Source organism: Mirounga angustirostris, unplaced genomic scaffold (genome assembly GCF_029215605.1).
Source record: "Mirounga angustirostris isolate CCGP_5_RB_7025 unplaced genomic scaffold, mMirAng1.0.hap1 SCAF_16, whole genome shotgun sequence".
Classification (NCBI taxonomy): Eukaryota; Metazoa; Chordata; class Mammalia; order Carnivora; family Phocidae; genus Mirounga; species Mirounga angustirostris.
Window position 1 is genome coordinate 11,609,183 of NW_026991724.1, and position 18,386 is coordinate 11,627,568.

Genomic DNA, 18,386 nt, shown 5'->3' on the forward strand with positions numbered 1-18,386 from the left:
GAAGAGGCGGAGCTTCCGGCCGTGACCTGGAAATTACTAAGCGACCCTCGTCCCTTTTAGGTCGGGCCTTCGGGAAAGATGGCTGCGGTGCACGGGGCTGAGGTCAAAGTGGACGGCAGCGAGCCAAAACTGAGCAAAAAGTAAGTGTCGCCGCAAGTTATTAAGGTCTTTGTGGCCGGACAGGCCAGGCTAGGAAGCGCGTCGAGGCTCCGGCCGAGGCGGCTTTGCCTGGAGCCTTCCTGCCGGTTCTCGTGGGTACAGCCACGCCGGGACGTAACCGCTACGCCCCGAAACTACATCCCCCAGGTTGCCTCGGGTCCCGGCTCTGGCGGAGTCCTGTGGTCGTATTCCTGGAGAAAGGAGAATTGACTAGAGGAAAGCGAAGCTTACTCCTTTCCTTCCCTCCCTCTGAAAAAATGCGTTCTTTCCTTATTGAGCCACGCCTCGCTACCCTTTGGAGAAATGTTACATACCCGAGCTTTTCGGAAAGACCTTCAAATTTTCCTCGGCCTCACCCCGGCTATTCTGAATCTTACGTATTAGATGGATCCTTTCTAAAACTATTGTGCACCTATCTGTATGGGTTATTTAAAGGATCTGTGAGTATTGAGTGAATGACCGAAGTCTAACAGTAGAGTCTGTCTGTTTCAGCCGTTACACTAAAGCTGCGCTTTAGAGCACTGCTGGATAGATCTTTGTTAACCAGCCCAAATCCTTGGAGGGTGAAGATAAATACAAATATATCAAGATTAGCCTTCCGTTAATTGGTTATGTCTTGTATTCCTGGGCATATATAATATATTCCCTCTCAACTAGGGTTCTCCAGTTGCAGCACAGAACACAGGCAATGATTTGTTTTCTCAGTACTCCCAAGGATAGTGCGTAACTAGTGCCATTCCAGATGCCTAGGAGAAAAGTTAATTCATTACAAATAATGGCTGCCTCAGTGCACTGGGGCTCAGTTCTTTTGCTGAACCCGGATAGAATAGACACTTAACCAGTAAAAATTGATTTTCCTTTGTGTCCCTGGATTTATGCTTCAAATATTCTTTAAAAAATGAGAAAGGAAACGTCTGAGTTGATGTTTGATAGCACCCACTATGTTGTCCTTCGGAGAGTATCTGATGCATCTCTGTGTTTAGACTCTAGTCTTGGACTTATGCCTTTGGGAAAATCGCTTAGACTTTGATCTGTTACATCAGTATAGTTGACCCTTGAGTAACTCAGAGGTTAGGGGCACCATCCCCCATATAATGGAAAGTTCAAGTGTAACTTTGGACTCCCCCAAAACTGAATAACCAACTGTTGACTGGAAGCTTATCAATACCATAAACAGTTGATTAACATGTATTTTGTATGTTACATATATACTGTATTCTTACAGTAAAGCAACAAAAAAAATTTTTTTTAAAGATTTTATTTATTTATTTGACAGAGAGAGACACAGCGAGAGAGGGAACACAATCAGGGGGAGTGGGAGAGGGAGAAGCAGGCTTCCTGCAGAGCAGGGAGCCCGATGTGGGACTCGATCCCAGGACCCTGGGATCATGACCTGAGCTGAAGGCAGTTGCTTAACCAACTGAGCCACCCAGGCGCCCAAGCAACAAAAATTTTTAAGAGAATCATAAGATGGGGCACCTGGGTGGCCCAGTTGTTAAGTGTCTGCCTTCAGTTCAGGTCAAGGTCTCAGGGTCCTGGGATTGAGCCCCAGATCGGGCTCCCTGCTCCAAGGGGAGTCTGCTTCTCCCTCTCCCACTTCCCCTGCTTGTGTTCCCTCTCTCGCTGTGTCTCTCTCTGTCAAATAAATAAATAAAATCTTTTTTAAAAAAAATCATAAGAGAAAATGCATTTACAGTGCTATACTGTATTTATTCCCCCACAAAATCTGCATATAAATGGATCCTGCACAGTTAAAACCCATGTTGTTTAAAGGTCAACTGTAATTGAATTTAAGGTTTTTAAGTCATAAATGCCTCCTTGCTTAGGAGGAATTTGGCTAATTCCTTTCTACTGACTTCCTCTAGATTAATTACAGCTACCACTTTTTAAAAGCAGGTTTTATGTGTCAGACACTATGCTAGAACTATATAAACTTTCTAATCTCAAGAATAACCTGGCAAAGAAGGGGCGCCTGGGTGGCTCAGTTGGTTAAGCGACTGCCTTCGGCTCAGGTCATGATCCTGGAGTCCCGGGATCGAGTCCCACATCGGGCTCCCTGCTCAGCAGGGGGTCTGCTTCTCCCTCTGACCCTCTTCCCTCTCATGCTCTCTGTCTCTCATTCTCTCTCTTGCAAATAAATAAAATCTTAAAAAAAAAAAAAAAAAGAATAACCTGGCAAGGAAAGTATTAATGTCCATTTTTCAAATTAATAAACAGGCTCTGAGTGACTAAATACACATTGCTAAAGTGTGCATACCTAAAATGTGGTCTGTCACTGATTCAGGCTCTGGAGCAGAGATCTAAAACCAAGTCCAGGATGCCTGGGTGGCTCAGTTGGTTAAGCGACTGCCTTCAGCTCAGGTCATGATCCCAGGGTCCTGGGATCGAGTCCCGCATTGGGTTCCCTGCTCTGCGGGGAGCCTGCTTCTCCCTCTCCCACTCCCCCTGCTTGTGTTCCCTCTCTCGCTGTGTCTCTCTCTGTCAAATAAATAAATAAAATCTTTTAAAAAATAAAATAAAATAAAAATAAAACCAAGTCCAGAACTCCACAGCCCATGCTCTTTATACTGCCTGCACCTTACCTCCTCACATTGTCTTTAAAAAATATGCTGTTGATGTATATTCCTCTAGTGACCAAGGGGCTAAAATAATTTTTTTAATGATTAACATTTCCTTCTGTATCTTAATTCTTCTTGGGACTTCCTCAGTCTGCATCTTTAGTGAGCACCGTGTTATGCCAGTTATTTTCAACAAGTTTAAAAACAGATGGGCTGCCTGCCAAGTGACTCATTCCCAAATGAAAGGTCACATTAATGTAGTCCAGGATCCTTCCTCAAATTCTACTTTCCTCTTTGTTCCTAGAGCTCAAACAAATCTTATCTTTGACTCAGGTGCTTTTGTGTGGCTTGCTTTTAGCTTCATCTAGGGTTTGCAATTGACAGTGATATTTCATATGCTTCCCATTGCCATCTTTGTGGCCAGGTATTTAATCTCCAAGAGAGAAGCCACAGGTCAGGGGCTTCAGAAACACTGCTTCTGGTCCTGTCTCCCTATTTTCTGGATCGTTGTGATCATTTCTACCTATAAACTGTTGATTGCCTTGCTCTTGAGTTTTGACCCAGATATGTACCTTTTTTACCATAGCAAGGACAGAACATTGTCAGAGTTGCAGTATAGTGAGTGTTACAGGGTTGTTGTCAGTTAAGAGGGTCTTCGGCGGAACACTTAAAGGTTGTGCAACCTCCCCCTGCCCCACACCCATAAGAGTAGGAGTGCTGGTTGGGTGTATATATACTGTTTTGTCCCATCTGACACCACATCTCTGTTTCCTGTTAGGTGGTGGTAATCTTTAGTTCCGGGGTGTTCTGCCATGTTGACGCAAGCTGCTGTAAGGCTTGTTAGGGGGTCCCTGCGCCAAACCTCCTGGGCACAGTGGGGGCAGAGGGAGCTGCGACTGTATCAACTTGCTCCTTTCACAGCGCTTCACAAGGACAAGCCACTTTCTGATAAAAGAAGGTTGGTGCCCTTACCTTCGTTGTTGCTATGGGAGCAAAAATCCTTCCCTTACTTAGGTCCTTACCCATTAAGCCTCTGGCTAAGTCTTTGGACTTGTTGCTAAGGAAACAGAGCTCCACTATGAAAACCAATAGTTGTTTCTCATTTTTTTTTAATAAATTCAGATTCTCACTGTAGATCCTTGAGGTTACTTGTACATCTTATACTAGAACAGTGTTGAGAACAAACGTTATTTTCCCTTTCTTGTCTTTCTGGACTTGGTTTGCTCATGAGGTTAATTTGGTTTCTAGTCTTTGTTCTATCTCTAGGACCTTTTTGGATTTTTCCTTAGGATTAATTTGATTTAAAGAACAACACCTAGTTGAATGGAAAAAAACAGGTTTTTTTATGTTAATGCTAGGAAAAAACAAATGGGCTCCAGTGCCTACTGACTGAGTTACATACAGCACAATAGGCCTATCATACAGTTCTGGAATGTTTGTCTTCACAACTGTTACAAGACAGATTACATCCAGAGACACCTACTTTAAAGCCCTCAGAGTCAGTCTTCTTACTTAAAAATGATTATTTCAAATCATCAGTTAATTTTTTTTAATTGACTTACTCTAAATTCATACTGAAAATTAAGAATTTGCCCAAAAGCCAGATAATATGCAAGCATGACTTGGTATCATTTGCCATGGTTTTTATTAAGAATACTTGATAAAACATTGGTGGTTTGATTGAATGATCAATTCTATTTGAATACTGAGGATATCCTCTATGCAAATCTGTTTGGTTTCTGGGTTCAGATACCAAGATTTCAGATCAGAGTGTAGGTAGTGAGGGACCAGAAATGTATCCAAATCTAAGATTTCTGTCCTGGGTGCAGAGAATGAAGTGTTTAAGATAGGGAAAGATACCTAGGATAGCTCACATTTGCGTGTTTACTAAATGCTAAGGGCAGGGTCATCTCGGTCCTCATAGTATTTGGGGAGGGGAGTGTCTTCTGTTATTTCCATTTATAGATGGGGAGAAGTCACTCATCCAATGTCTTACAATTGCTAGACAGCTGTGTCAGAATTTAGTCCCAGGCAGTCTGACTCTAAAGATGTTATATTATGCCCTACTCTATGCTGGTTTATACACTGTTCTGCCCAGTTTGTTGTCAAAGTCAAGCTCCAGTAGGCAGACCAATACTGAGGGCCATTGTCAATGTATTGACCAATGCTGAGGGAAAGATTGTCAGTGATGTGTCTCCTTGAACTCTTAAGAGCCACCTCTCCCCCACCCTGTCCTACCCCAAACTAACCCTTGGAGAGCTGTAGAGAGGTATGGCAGACAGAGCTGGAGATGTTGCCTGTTTTGGTTTTTCTTTGTCCTGGGGTATCTTGATTTAGTTGGGATCTCACACTGGAAAGCCAAGGCTGAGAAAGACTTTTTACATATTTATCCTAAGCTTACTTTTCCTTTGTCTTAATTCACCTGTAGAGTTGACTAAGAGACTAGAAGTAGGGGTGTAGAACCAGGCAAGAGCATTTCCCCCCAGGCTGTTCATATTTTTGATAAGTGGTTGTGGGGCAGAACATAGCAGAATACTATTCAGGCAACTGTCACATTGAACATTTGCATCTTCCCAACAGTGAGCTAAAGAGACGCCTGAAAGCCGAGAAGAAAATAGCAGAGAAGGAGGCCAAGCAGAAGGAGCTCAGTGAAAAACAGCTAAGCCAGGCCACAGCTGCTGCCACCAGCCACACCACTGACAATGGTGTGGGTGCTGAGGAGGAGAGTCTGGACCCAAATGTGAGTCCCCTGGACCACCACTCTGGCTGGGCATGGGGAAGCTTCTGATGAGGCTTAAGGCCAATTCCTTGGGACCGGTGACTAAGAAGATAAATAGGAACTGGAACACGCCGTCAGCCCTGGGTTGCTCTAAATGGATGGGGGCTGGGGGTAGGCTGCTACTCCATCTGGTGAAAGGCACAGGCCATGAGCATTTTCCTAATCAACTCTCAACAGCCATTTGGGAGAATCCAGGACTTCCAAGTGACTGATTAATCTCCCCTGAAACTAGCTGAGCCTTACAGCAAATCCAGAAAAGGTATCTCCCTAAAGATTGGCTAGGGTTTACCTTGGACCAGAGGTTAGCAAACTGTAGTCTGTTGGCCAGATCCACTTTCCCTTGTCTTTCATCTCATCCCTCCTCCCTGGTTTTGAAAATAAAATAGTATTGGAGCACAGCCATGCCCAGTTGTTTACATAGGTGTAAGGGTGCTTTCACGTAACAGCAGCAGAGTTGAGTGGTTGCATCAGGAAAGGTGTGCTGACCCGCTTTAGAATATTCCCTTTTTACATCCTCCAGGCCCCAGAGGGCAATCTTGGGGGAAAAGTCTGATGTGTAGCCAGAGGTAGGAAAGTAGGAAAAAAGATAAGTAACTCACCATGCAGATGTGTCCACAAAAGTGCTAACCAAGGCCACCTGTATAAATTAAACTTATTTTACGTAGAATTCCAATTTTTCTTTTTACTGAATCTTGCATTTCAGAGTTCTGGCCTTCATTTCCACCTATGAATTTGGCCACCATGCGTAGTTTAAGTGCACATCTCACTCCATATCAAATCCTGGGATTTCAAAGGTGTGGAGGGCCCAGTTAAGGAAACCTCAACGTATTAGAGTCACTCTGGGGCAGAATACAGTACTCTGCTACTTGGGCCAATGGTCTGATCAGGTTCAACTTCTCAAAGGCTTTCCTCCCCCTTCCCCCAATAGCAATACTTCAAGATCCGCAGCCAAGCAATCCACCAGCTGAAGATCAATGGGGAAGACCCGTACCCACACAAGTTCCATGTTGACATCTCGCTCACGCATTTCATCCAAGAATACAGTCACCTGCAGCCTGGGGACCACCTGACTGACATCACCTTGAAGGTGGCAGGTAGGAGGACTCCCTGGCAGTTTGCTGTGCTCCCCCAGCACAGGCCTCTACAGGAGCACAAAGGAAGGTCTGAGCTGGTCTTGCTTTCAAGTAGTCTGTGTCTGAGGCTACTACTTAACAAGGGACAGGGCTGATCGATTTCATTCACACAAAGAGGTAGAACAGCCCTAAAACATGAGATTGTATTCCGGATGAGGTGACACTGCAGAGGAAAGGGCATTCTCTGAGGGGAACTCCTGAGCTGATGCTGCTGCTAGTTCATAGTCCTTTAGGAGGACTTTTACCAGTGGGAGCCATGGCCGCACGCTCCTAAAAATTCCCACCTGTGGCCTAAGGATGTTTTGCACTGAGGCTGTATTTCTAGAACATGGTTATCTTGCAGTTCTAATATCTTACATGGGATCTTTTCCTTTATTTAAAAAAAAAAATCTGGGGCGCCTGGCAGGCTCAGTCCATAGAGCATGCGACTCTTGATCTTGGGGTTGTGAGTTCAAGCCCCACTTTGGGCATAGAGGTTACGCTAAAAAAAAAGTCTTTGGGTGCCTGGGTGGCTCAGTCAGTTGATTGTCTGACTCTTAGTTTCGGCTCCGGTCATGATCTCAGGGTCCTGGGATTGAGCCCCCTGCTCGTGCTCCCTCTCTGGCTGTGTCTCTCTCTGTGAAATAAGTAAATAAAATCTTTTTTTAAAAAAAAGTGTCTTGATGTTACTCGTTCTGAGTCCGTCTTCTCAGGTACACAGTGTGCCCTTCAAATATGTATTTTCAAGTCTTCCAGGAAATTTTTCTTGAATATAATTTTTTGTGTGTTCTGTTTCTTGCTTTGGTTTTCTTTTGGGACTCCTTGTATCCATATGTTGGATCTTCCCTTCTTTTCAGTATTTGTCACTTTTTCTCAAACCCTTTTTATCTCTTTCTTTATACTTTGACTTAAATTTTATTCTTCTTCCCCACTTGGTTTCTTTTAAAGCATTATTATATTCACTCGTATTTTTTTCTAGTTTAGTCTTCATTTCTGAAATGATTTTTTACTTTATTTCTGAGTTTTTCATGTGTCACTTCATTTCTTAGTTTTTCAATGATTCTAATTGTGGGGTTTTTTGTTTCATGTCATTTTCTTAATGTCTTTCAGCTCACTATGAAATAGAATTGTTTTTTTTTCTGAGCGTGTCTGTCCTGAGTGCTTTTTTATTTAATAACTGATATTTGACCTCAATGCTTATATCTTGCTTATTTTTATGTGAAATTAGTTTTCCTGAATGTTAAAAGGAAGCTTAGTTTAGATAGCTTTTCCAGCTTCACTGAGCTCGCTCTTCTATTGCTTTGTTCAGTGTTCAGAAGTAAAGCAGCTTGCTTCCTGAGATTTCCAGGCTCTCTTCCCCTTCCTCACTTTTGTTGGACCTTCTCTTTCCTTTATCTGTGTTTTCCTGGTCTTTTCCAGTTTTGTGGGCCTTGCCCTGGAAGGGAGCCCCGGCTGTTAAATTTAACAGATTCCTGGGGCTACCCTGAGGGGCGTCAGCTCGTTTAGACCTTATGCAGCCCCAGCCCCCTATGCTCACCCATGTGGCAGTGGCACATCCCCTTCTGGGTTTAGCTGCCATCCTCCAGTTAGCTGCCACATTTTCCAGTGACTATCTATGGCCATTTTGGAAATTTCCAGTTCTCAGACCCATCAGATACCTCATTGCTGCCTACAGCTTTTTCCTGTATGGAGGTCTTAGGGTTCTTGTGGTTTACCCCATGGCTTGTATTTGGGGATTCCTGGGCATATCTTCCCACATCATTTTGTTGTAAATTTTATCCATAGCTTTTTGGCCTTGCCTGTCTAGTTGTGCTTTCTATTTTTATGTGAGCATTGAGTTAGATCCAAAAACTATGCTGCCACCGACACAGCCATCTTCCAGGAGTCAGGTCTTCCTGCACATTTTTAACTGATTTAATGAGGAAAAAAACTGGGCTGAACTCTCAGGCTAAAATCAAATTGTTCTGGTCTGTGGTCATAGGACATTGTACCCAGACATAAACAATGCAGAGGGAACTTTTCTCGCACTGATAGCACGAAATGGCTTCTGGTTCTGTTGGTCAGTATTTTTGTTATTCTTTTTCTAGGTAGGATACACGCCAAAAGAGCTTCTGGGGGAAAGCTCATCTTCTATGACCTTAGAGGAGAGGGGGTCAAGTTGCAAGTCATGGCCAATTCCAGGTATGTAGAGATAACCCATTGCAGGCCTTTCTAGATTGGCCCAGAGCAACATGGTTGAGGACAAAGGCCCATGTGCTCTCCCTTTCCTGTTGTATTTAAAGTTAAAAAGTTGGGTAGGGTTGATTAAGGCTGAATAGAGAATAAAAAGGCCATCTGGTCACCTAGAGAATAACAACTGCTCTCGGGTTGTGCAGCAGTTACAGGTGGAGGATAACACTTGAGCAGTTGACAGAAGAATATAAGATTCTTCTCGGGCGCACACTAACTAGGCATCAGCAGTTTGGTGAGGATTCCAGAGGTCAGTTTTAAAAACTAAACCAGTCGGGAGGTGGGGTCAGTTAAGCATCCAACTGTTGATTTTAGCTCAGGTCATGAGATAGAGCCCTGCATGGGGCTCTGTGCTCAGCACGAGTCTACTTGAAATTCCCTCTCTTCTTCTCCCCGTCCCCCCCCCCCCCGTGTGCTCTCTCTCTAAAAATAAGTAAATAATATCTTAAAAAAAAAAAAAAAACTAAACCAGTGGTCAGTTTAATTTGGAATATTGTATACCGAAGTACATTTTACTTACAGGAATTACAAATCAGAAGAAGAATTTATTCACATCAATAACAAACTGCGTCGGGGAGACATAATTGGAGTTCAGGGGAATCCTGGGAAAACCAAGAAGGGTGAGCTGAGCATCATTCCCTATGAGATCACACTGCTGTCTCCTTGCTTACATATGTTACCTCATCTCCACTTTGGCCTCAAAGACAAGGTAAGCTCTTGTGGCCTCCTCACTGTGATTTATCGTGGCATTGGATCAGACTTAGCAGTGATTTCTGTCTGTTACTTTTGGTTTAGGAAACACGGTATCGTCAGAGATACTTGGACTTGATCCTGAATGACTTTGTGAGGCAGAAATTTATCATCCGCTCTAAGATCATCACATATATAAGGAGTTTCTTGGATGAGTTGGGATTCCTAGAGGTGAGGGAGAATTCTTACCTGACACGATGAGCTAGCTGCCTTGTTATGTCTGCCTCTGACTATTCTTTCTCTTCCCTTTTCCATGTCCTGTGTCCATATTGTTCATGTTCAATGAAAAGACCCCTTTCTTCCTAGTGTCTTTGTTCCACCTTGTTTTTTTAGTGCCCTGATTAAGAAGGCAGGACCTGAATTCTGAGATAATGGACAAAATATAGGGCCGTCCACACACTAATGATGCCACCATGTTCAGTGTGTTATCAACTCATTTTGCTTTTTTGTAGCATTAAAAAAAAAAATAGGTTTTAATTGTATAAGAAAAGTAAATGCATGTTATTGTAAAACAAATTCAAAGAAACTGAAACAAAACTGAAAGTCTCCTTTCATATCTCCCAACTACCTTCCCCAAATTTGAGTTTGATATGTATCCTCCCACATCACTTGCTGTGCATATATACCTATATACCTGAGTTTGTTGCAGATGAGGTATGTGTGCAAATGTTTTAGAAGGGTTTTATTTTTTGCTTTAAACATAAATGAGGTCACACTATGTATTCTGATGGACCTGATGTTCTCCCCCCCCCCAATATATTCTGGAGTCTTTTGCATGTCTATAATAACTAAGTCAAAGGATATAAGCATTCCAACTTACAGTGTTTATTAAAAATTTAATTTATGGGGTGGCTCAGTTAAGCATCTTCCTTTGGCTCAGGTCATGATCCCCAGGTCCTGGGATCGAGTCCCACGTCGGGCTCCCTGCTCAGCGGGGAGCCTGCTTCTCCCTCTCCCTGCTGCTTGTGCTTGCTCTCTCGCTCGCTCTCTCAAATAAATAAAATCTTTGAAAAAAATTTAATTTATAGCTTGTGAAAAATTATGGCACTATATTAATGGTGTTTGGTATTAATAGAAATTCAGATGCTTCTAGAAAATTAGGTCATGTCTACTTTTTTGTCAAGCACCTGCACATGACTATTAGACTTAACTTTCACTTGGGGATATAACAGGCTTAGAACATAGCCATGCAAAACCTGAGTTAGCCCCAAGGCCTCTGTTTTGAGGACCTCTGTCTGAAGATTAAATGTTTCTCCCTGTTGTTTAGATTGAAACTCCCATGATGAACGTCATCCCAGGAGGAGCTGTGGCCAAGCCTTTCATCACCTACCACAATGAGCTGGACATGAATTTATACATGAGAATTGCTCCAGAACTCTACCATAAGGTAATCAGTAAGAGGATGCCCTGTTCCTTAGAGAAGCAGAAGGCTAGAAATCCACTGGCTAGGTAGGTGCAATTAGAAATAAGAGGAACAGTGAGGGTACAACAGCCAGGAGAGTATTCTAATCTGCCAGGCCTGTGAGTGTTACACTCCCAGAAGTTCTCTACAAGATCAGTAGAGCATTGCAGGTCAGAGGGCAAAGAGATTGTCTTTCCTAGGTGTACAGCTCCTCCTAACCTGCTTTGGTTCTCATATTTTAAGTTTATAGTTCTCCTTGGATTAAATCTGATTTTATTCTTTTATATAAAAGCTTGATCTCTGCCCAGAACTTGATAATAAACATTATAAATGGCCAGAGTAAATACTGAAGCCTGTCACTTAAAATTCTTATAGACAACAGAAACTGTTACAACTAGTTTAAGCACAAGAAGAATGTGTTCAAATGCATAAGGAAGCTCACAATTCTCAGGAGCTGGGAGGACCAGAGATTCAGGCTTGGAGACCACAGGACTAGGAAATGATTCTCAGGCCTGTCTGGGCATTCCCATGGAGAACCTGGATCTTTCCCACTAGGGACAGCTAACATAGCTCATAACCCTGGCTCTAGGCACAGGTCATTGCCATTAGGACTTCTGTAATACATCTTTTTTCAGTAGCTTTCAAAAGTTGCATGGGTGTGTCTGACTGGTGGAGAGCTTGGGTTACATGCCTGCATCCTAACCCCAAGAGAGACTTCTTGGGGAGGCTCACACTCACAAGAGGAAGTACTTTCCCAACAGAGGAGGAGTATTCAGAGGTCCTGAGCAACCAAAATGAATGATGACTGTCCACTACAAAGGTCTAAAGAGACTAGGGTACTCAGCATTTGGGTGGAGACCTCAAAACATGGGTGAGCTATGAAAACTAAATTAACTTTTGTAGACAAACTTTCCAGAGACATTAAAATTAGCTGCCATGACCTTGGCCATGTGTTACTAGATACTGGTGGTTGGTGGCATTGACCGGGTTTATGAAATTGGACGCCAGTTCCGGAATGAAGGAATTGATTTGACTCACAATCCTGAGTTCACCACCTGTGAATTCTACATGGCCTATGCAGATTATCATGATCTCATGGAAATCACAGAGAAGATGATTTCAGGTGACCTCTCCTGTTTCCTTTGTCTTTCACACATGTCTGAAGGGCTGATTTGCTGCTTTCAGGAGGACTACTTGTGGGTCCTCTTTAAACGACAGATTTCTTTCCCAGGGATGGTGAAGCACATTACAGGCAGTTACAAGGTCACCTACCATCCAGACGGCCCAGAGGGCGAAGCCTGTGAGATTGACTTCACCCCCCCTTTCCGGAGAATCAGCATGGTAGAAGCGCTTGAAACGGCCTTGGGGGTGAAGCTGCCAGAAACCAGGCTCTTTGAAACTGAAGGTAAAGTGATGCACGCCTCCACAGAACGGCCCTCCTTCCTGTTCGGCCCTGAATTAGATGAGGTCAGGGCTAGAATTTCCCACACTATTCTTTTTTATATACTTTATTGGGGTAGTATAATGTCATCTGTCCTAACTTGCACGTTTATATTACAGAAACTCGCAAAATTCTTGATGACATCTGTGTGGCAAGAGCTGTTGAATGCCCTCCACCTCGGACCACAGCCAGGCTCCTTGATAAGGTGACCGACCATGCTCTTCAAGTACTTGCCCTCATCCCGTGGTAACCAGCCCCCTGCTCCCTATGAAGGTGAACTCCACTGTGCATCACTAACTTCTACAGCCTCTTAGGAGCCCTCAGGAGAGAGAAAAGAGAATTAACAAGTTTTGAACTCTTGGTACTAACTCTGCCCAGTAGCTGTGTAATCTGAGTTAAACCTGACCAGCCATGGAGAGGCTTAGGATAAATCCCAGTAGCAGCAGATAGTGGGTAGGAGTCCTCCACCAAGACTGGGACAGTCAAAATGCCATTCAGAAAGGATCTCTAGCTCTGCTTTCCTTTTTCCTTAAGCTTGTCGGGGAGTTCCTAGAAACGACATGCATCAATCCTACATTCATCTGTGATCACCCGCAGATAATGAGCCCTTTGGCTAAATGGTAAGATGAAATAGGGTATTTCAGTTACCTATTACTGTGTAACAGCTTCAGAATTTAGTGGCACAAATCAACAATTCTCAAAAGTTTGTGGGTTCGGGAGCGCCTGGGTGGCTCAGTCGGTTAAGCGACTGCCTTCGGCTCAGGTCATGATCCTGGAGTCCTGGGATCGAGCCCCGCATCGGGCTCCCTGCTCAGCGGGGGGTCTGCTTCTCCCTCTGACCCTCCCCCGTCTCGTGCTCTCTGTCTCTCATTCTCTCTCTCGCAAATAAATTTAAAAAAAAAAAAAGTTTGTGGGTTCATTTGGTAGTCTTTCTGCTATACAAAGTGGTAGCTAGGGTAACTCAAGTGGCTGTAACTGGGAACTCAGGCACCTTGTGTCTTCTCCACATGGGTTCTCGTCCTCCAGAGCTTCTTTATGTAGCCTCTGTCTGGCAGCGTAGCCTGGGCTTCCTTACATAGTGGCCAGGTTCCAGAAGAATAAGCCCCAGGGTGCAAACACCTATCAAGCTTCTGCTGTCCCCATGGCCAAAGCAAGTGCTAATGGGCAGCCCGGAGTCCGCATGACAGGGCACAGAAGGGCAGGAATACAGGAGGTATGGTTCAGTGCACCCATCTTCCACGCAGGTGTGTTGGGAAGATGATTGAAGCTTCCATGTTTCTCACCCTCCTCACCACTGTACCAAATGATTTGGTGCTAGAATGCATCCGGGCCTCAGGTCTCAATTCGCAACACTTAGGAATCAACTGGAATTCAGGAACTCTTGTGTTTGTAGCAGATGTTATTAGTGAACCTGTGTCTTCAGCCTCCCCTTTGGTCTCTTGTCCGCAGGCACCGCTCTAAAGAGGGTCTGACTGAGCGCTTTGAGCTGTTTGTCATGAAGAAGGAAATCTGCAATGCCTATACCGAGCTCAACGACCCTGTGCGGCAGCGGCAGCTGTTTGAAGAACAGGCCAAGGTCAGGAAGGGGGTGGGGGACAGAGGTAGCCGTTCCCTCATGTGCACACTCGCTAGACAGTGTTGGCCTGAACCCTGGTCTCTGTCATTCTCTGCATCTCTTTGTGGCTTCAGCAGAAACGAAGGGGAAAGCCACGGGCTTCACGGGAGGAAGTCACAGTTCAAGATGGAGAACTTGGCTGGTTTGGGCTCTAGAATTTCCACATAGAGGAGCTTAGGCACGATCGTATCGGTGTGGGGAGTGTGATGCTTGCCTTGAAGATACATTTGCCTCACGAGAACATCATTTTTCTTAAATGGTACATATATTAAGATGGCTTTGGGGTGAGAGGCAGATAGATTAATGGAGACAAAGCCCCCACCGGCTGCCCGCACCAGCACTGCCCCAGATGGGTAGTTTCAGGAAATGAGGGAAAGACTCCTGGGAATCCTCAGTCTCCAAAAATCAGTCTCACTGGACTCACAGAGCCTGGGGCAGTTGGAGGTGTTTCCATTTCCCAGAGAAAGTCTCATGTGTTCTGAAGTGGGGCTTACTGCCCCTGACCTGGTCTTTGAAAGAAATAGCTCCATCCTGAAGTTCCTGGGAAACCAATTCCCAAGACGTGCTGGGTGTCCAGAGCATTCCCAGAACGGTTATCCCTGTGAATGTGCTGACGCGCCCACTCAGACCCTGAGAGACCGCGCAGCCTGGAACAGTGTCGCAGTTTGGTTCTCTTGTAGGCCAAGGCTGCTGGCGACGATGAGGCCATGTTCATAGATGAGAACTTCTGCACTGCCCTGGAATACGGGCTGCCCCCCACGGCTGGCTGGGGCATGGGCATCGACCGCGTCACCATGTTTCTCACAGACTCCAATAACATCAAGGTACGTGGCAGCCCTCCATCGCGCACTGCCCCAAGGAGCTCCGCTGTCGGAGGCGGGGTGTGACAGGCCTGGAAAAGAAAGAAGGGAAGGGGCTTTGGGCTGGAAGGAGGAGCGGGCAGAGCAGTTACACACGATTCCACAGGAGGGCAGTCAGGGCATCTGATACGATGGGATTTGGGAGGTTTTCTACCTGATGCAGAAAAAATACTCATCGTTTGCATTTCTTGAGGATCCAAGGAACACACTAAGTCCTCTGCGTGCGTTTTCTCATGTAACTTAGAGTCAGCCCTGTGAGGCATTGACACTGTTGTTATTCCCATTGTTATAGATAGGGAAGTCCTACTGTCAGAGAAGCTCTGTGTTCACTCATTCTTTTCCATCCTCTATAATTGAGAGGGACTGAGTTGAAGTAAAAACCCAGATCTCTGGATTTGGGTGGCAACAATAACCGGAAGCAAAAGGAATGGGTGGATAGCTGTGGAAAAGAGCGTGCTTCTTACTTCAAAGTGCATTTTCTCTCCTGTAGGAAGTACTTCTGTTTCCTGCCATGAAACCTGAAGACAAGAAAGAGAGCGGAGCCCCCGCTGATACCTTAGAAAGCACAACAGCTGGCACTTCAGTCTAGAAAAACCATCGTTGCAAGTCGTGTAACTCAGGCCTCTCTGCATTTCTGCACAAGTTCAAGGACTGCAGAGGAATTCTTGTGTGTTGCTTTCCATTTGATGATCATGGTTCAGTTCAGGCACCAGAAGAGAGAAGAGGAATTAAAAATTCCTTTTTACTTCTTATTCCCAAGTAAACCGTTTGTCTCTACTTGCGTCTCATGACTGTGTTTACCATGGAACATCAACTTTTACTCAGACAGCTGGCCTAGTGGATGTTTAGGATTATACCACTTTATTCATTCACCAAATTTATATTAATGTCTGCTCTGTGTCAGGTATTGTGCTGGGGGGTTGGGGAGAGCAGTGAACAAAAGCCAAGTCCCTGCTTTTGTGGAACTTGTATTTGTTTAGGGGTCGAGGGCAACCAGACAAGAAACAACTAAATGTATATTTCTGGTACATACTAAGAAAAAAAGGGGGGGTGAGGGGACAGTGCTATTTTAAATATGTGATCAGGGAAAACTTTTAGGTGACATTTAAGTAGAGATCTGGAGACATCTGGGGAAGGAAGGGTGATCCAGACTAGAGGACTGCGTTTTTCTTAAAAGATTTTATTTTTAAGTAATCTCTACACCCTATGTGAGGCTCAAACCCACAGCCCCAAGAACAAGAGCTGCGCACTTTACCAACTGAGCCGGCCAGGCGCTCTGAGGACTGCATTTTCGAGGAATAGCAAAGCGTCTGGTATGGCTGGAGAAGAGTAAGCAAAGTCCCTGAGGGGCCAGATCACACAGGCCCCTGTAAGCCATGCTGAGTGTGTGTTTTGTTAGGAGTGACATGAGAAGCCATTGGAGGGTTTTGAGCAGAGTGCTTTGAAAATACTGCAGTAGTTAGCATGGGGAGGGCAAGAGTGAAAGGGAGATGGTGGCTGACAGTTTGAACTAACGGAGGTGCTTACATGTCATTGGACTTCGCCTGGTCCTCAGGTTCATAGGATCTGGTGAGGGGATGTGGGTTGTAAGCAGAAGGATTCAAAGACGATTTTAAGGTTTGGGGTCTGAACAACTGAAGAGTTGTCATTTACTGAAATGGGACAAACAGGAAGTGCAATTTGAGAGGAAAGGTTGAGCGTTGGATTTTACACCTAATTGGACATCGGGTAGGAACAGTAAGTATGATGTTGAATATGACTCTGGGTTTCTCTCATTACCTTCAGCTCATTGTACCTGGGCTAAGAATGAGTCAAGGGTATGGCTGAGGGCCTGCTCTTATAATGGAGCCCCCAGCCACACAAGGCAGCTGGGGGAAGCTATCGATGAGTCCTACCATGAAGGACTTGTGTTTTGCATCTCAGCAAAACCTGCAAGTGTCCCAGCTTAGGAGTCTACTTCACAGCAAGTTGTCACTTCTGTAGCTGGTACACTGATCTGAGCACACGGAGTCCTCACTGGGAATTAACCTCAGAGAGTGTTGAGCATTTCCACCCCTTGCTGGTGTTTAAACGCAGGCTCCAGGAGCACTTGGCAGTGGTGGTATATGACCAGGTGCTATTTCAGAAGAAACACTTACAGATGGCACATCCTTCAGCAAGACGGTGTTAAATTAAAATGAAAACCACCTCCCCAAAGAAGAGGGTGTATGTTCAAGATACGTTACTGGACTTCAAGCAACGCTACCACTGGAAAAGGCAAGAAGGACCATTGAGGTCACAAGTGACCTTTAAAGATGTGTTTAGGGGCGCCTGAGTAGTGCAGTTGGTTGAGCATCTGACTCTTGGTTTCTGCTCAGGTTGTGATCTCAGGATCGTGGGATCAAGCCCCACGTCAGGCTCCGCACTCTGCTGGAGATTCCCTCTCCTTCTGCCCCTCCTACTTGGGCTTGCTTTCTCTCTCAAATAAATAAATCTTTTTTTTTTTAAGATTTCCTTTATTTATTTGACACAGAGAGACACAGCGGGAGAGGGAACACAAGCAGGGGGAGTAAGGGAAGGAGAAGCAGACTTCCTGTGGAGCAGGGAGCCCGATGTGGGGCTCGATCCCAGGACCCTGGGATCATGGGCCCTGAGCTGAAGGCAGACTCTTCAACGACTGAGCCACCCAGGTGCCCCAAATAAATCTTTTAAAAAAATAAAGAGCTGTTTAGTAGTAGGCTGGGGGCAGAAGCCAGCTGTCTGGGCTCAAGGAGGCTGGAGACAGATGAACTGAAGCAGTAGACAATATGTTTGTGGGATTTGGCAGGAAAAATAACAAATAGGATGAAAGCCAGAAGGAACAGAAGGATTGTAATTATAAAGTCCTCATTACCTCCTTCAACAGAAGGCTTACAATTTGTTAACTGCTGTACTGGAGTTAAAAGAAAGACATGGTCTCAAGCTTCATCACACTTCTAGGTTTGTAAGGAAAATAGACGTTTAATAAATCATTTTTTAACTGTGTAAAATGGCAGTTCTAATAAATGCTTTGAAGGAGAGGTCCATGAGGTATTGAGAAACTCTAATAGACCTAGTTAAGGAAGGTTTCCCCAAGGACATTAGAATCTAAGATCTGAAAGAAGATAGAGCGTTAACTAGTCAAAGAAGGAGAGGGTTTTCCATGGTGTAGCAACAAGCACAAAGGCCCTGAGGTAGGCAAGAGCATAGAAAAGGCCGATGACACTAGATAGAGTACAGAAGCCCATGAAAATATACCACCAGATGAAGCAGGAGGAAGCTGGTCATACAGGGGTATGAGCCCTATTATGGGATTTTGAGTAATCTCTGAGTCTTACTACGGGATTTTGTATTTTGAGAGTGCTGGAAAGCCACTAAAGTATTTAAGCAGAGCAGTGACGTCACATTTGTGTTTTAAAAACAGCAGTGTGGCTGCTCTGTGGAAAAGAATTGGAGTTGGGCAAAGAAAGGTGACAGTCTAGAG

General features: G+C 44.7%; 1 protein-coding gene across 2 annotated transcripts; it reads left to right on the forward strand.

The window, feature by feature from the left end:
• Positions 1–2: 2 nt before the first annotated feature.
• KARS1 (lysyl-tRNA synthetase 1) lies at positions 3–15,682 on the forward strand. 2 transcript variants are annotated; one of them, XM_045890707.3, is made up of 15 exons: positions 4–140; positions 3,496–3,675; positions 5,298–5,457; positions 6,425–6,590; positions 8,696–8,789; positions 9,360–9,546; positions 9,633–9,758; positions 10,855–10,974; positions 11,950–12,112; positions 12,221–12,394; positions 12,550–12,635; positions 12,965–13,050; positions 13,880–14,006; positions 14,726–14,869; positions 15,396–15,682. In XM_045890707.3, the coding sequence occupies exons 2-15, from the start codon at positions 3,530–3,532 to the stop codon at positions 15,492–15,494; spliced, it is 1,878 nt and encodes a 625-aa protein (XP_045746663.1). In that variant the 5' UTR covers positions 4–140; positions 3,496–3,529; the 3' UTR covers positions 15,495–15,682. The 2 variants fall into 2 exon arrangements, with proteins under 2 accessions (XP_045746664.1, XP_045746663.1); XM_045890708.3 differs by lacking the exon at positions 3,496–3,675 and having other exon boundaries at positions 3–140.
• The last annotated feature ends 2,704 nt before the right edge of the window (positions 15,683–18,386 follow it).

Excerpts from the sequence above, each read along its gene's own strand:
- KARS1 (XM_045890707.3), top strand. The coding sequence starts at position 3,530 with ATGTTGACGCAAGCTGCTGTAAGGCTTGTTAGGGGGTCCCTGCGCCAA. Across the intron at positions 12,113-12,220 it reads CACAGAGAAGATGATTTCAG|GGATGGTGAAGCACATTACA; the intron begins GTGACCTCTCCT and ends TTTCTTTCCCAG. Across the intron at positions 12,395-12,549 it reads CAGGCTCTTTGAAACTGAAG|AAACTCGCAAAATTCTTGAT; the intron begins GTAAAGTGATGC and ends TTTATATTACAG.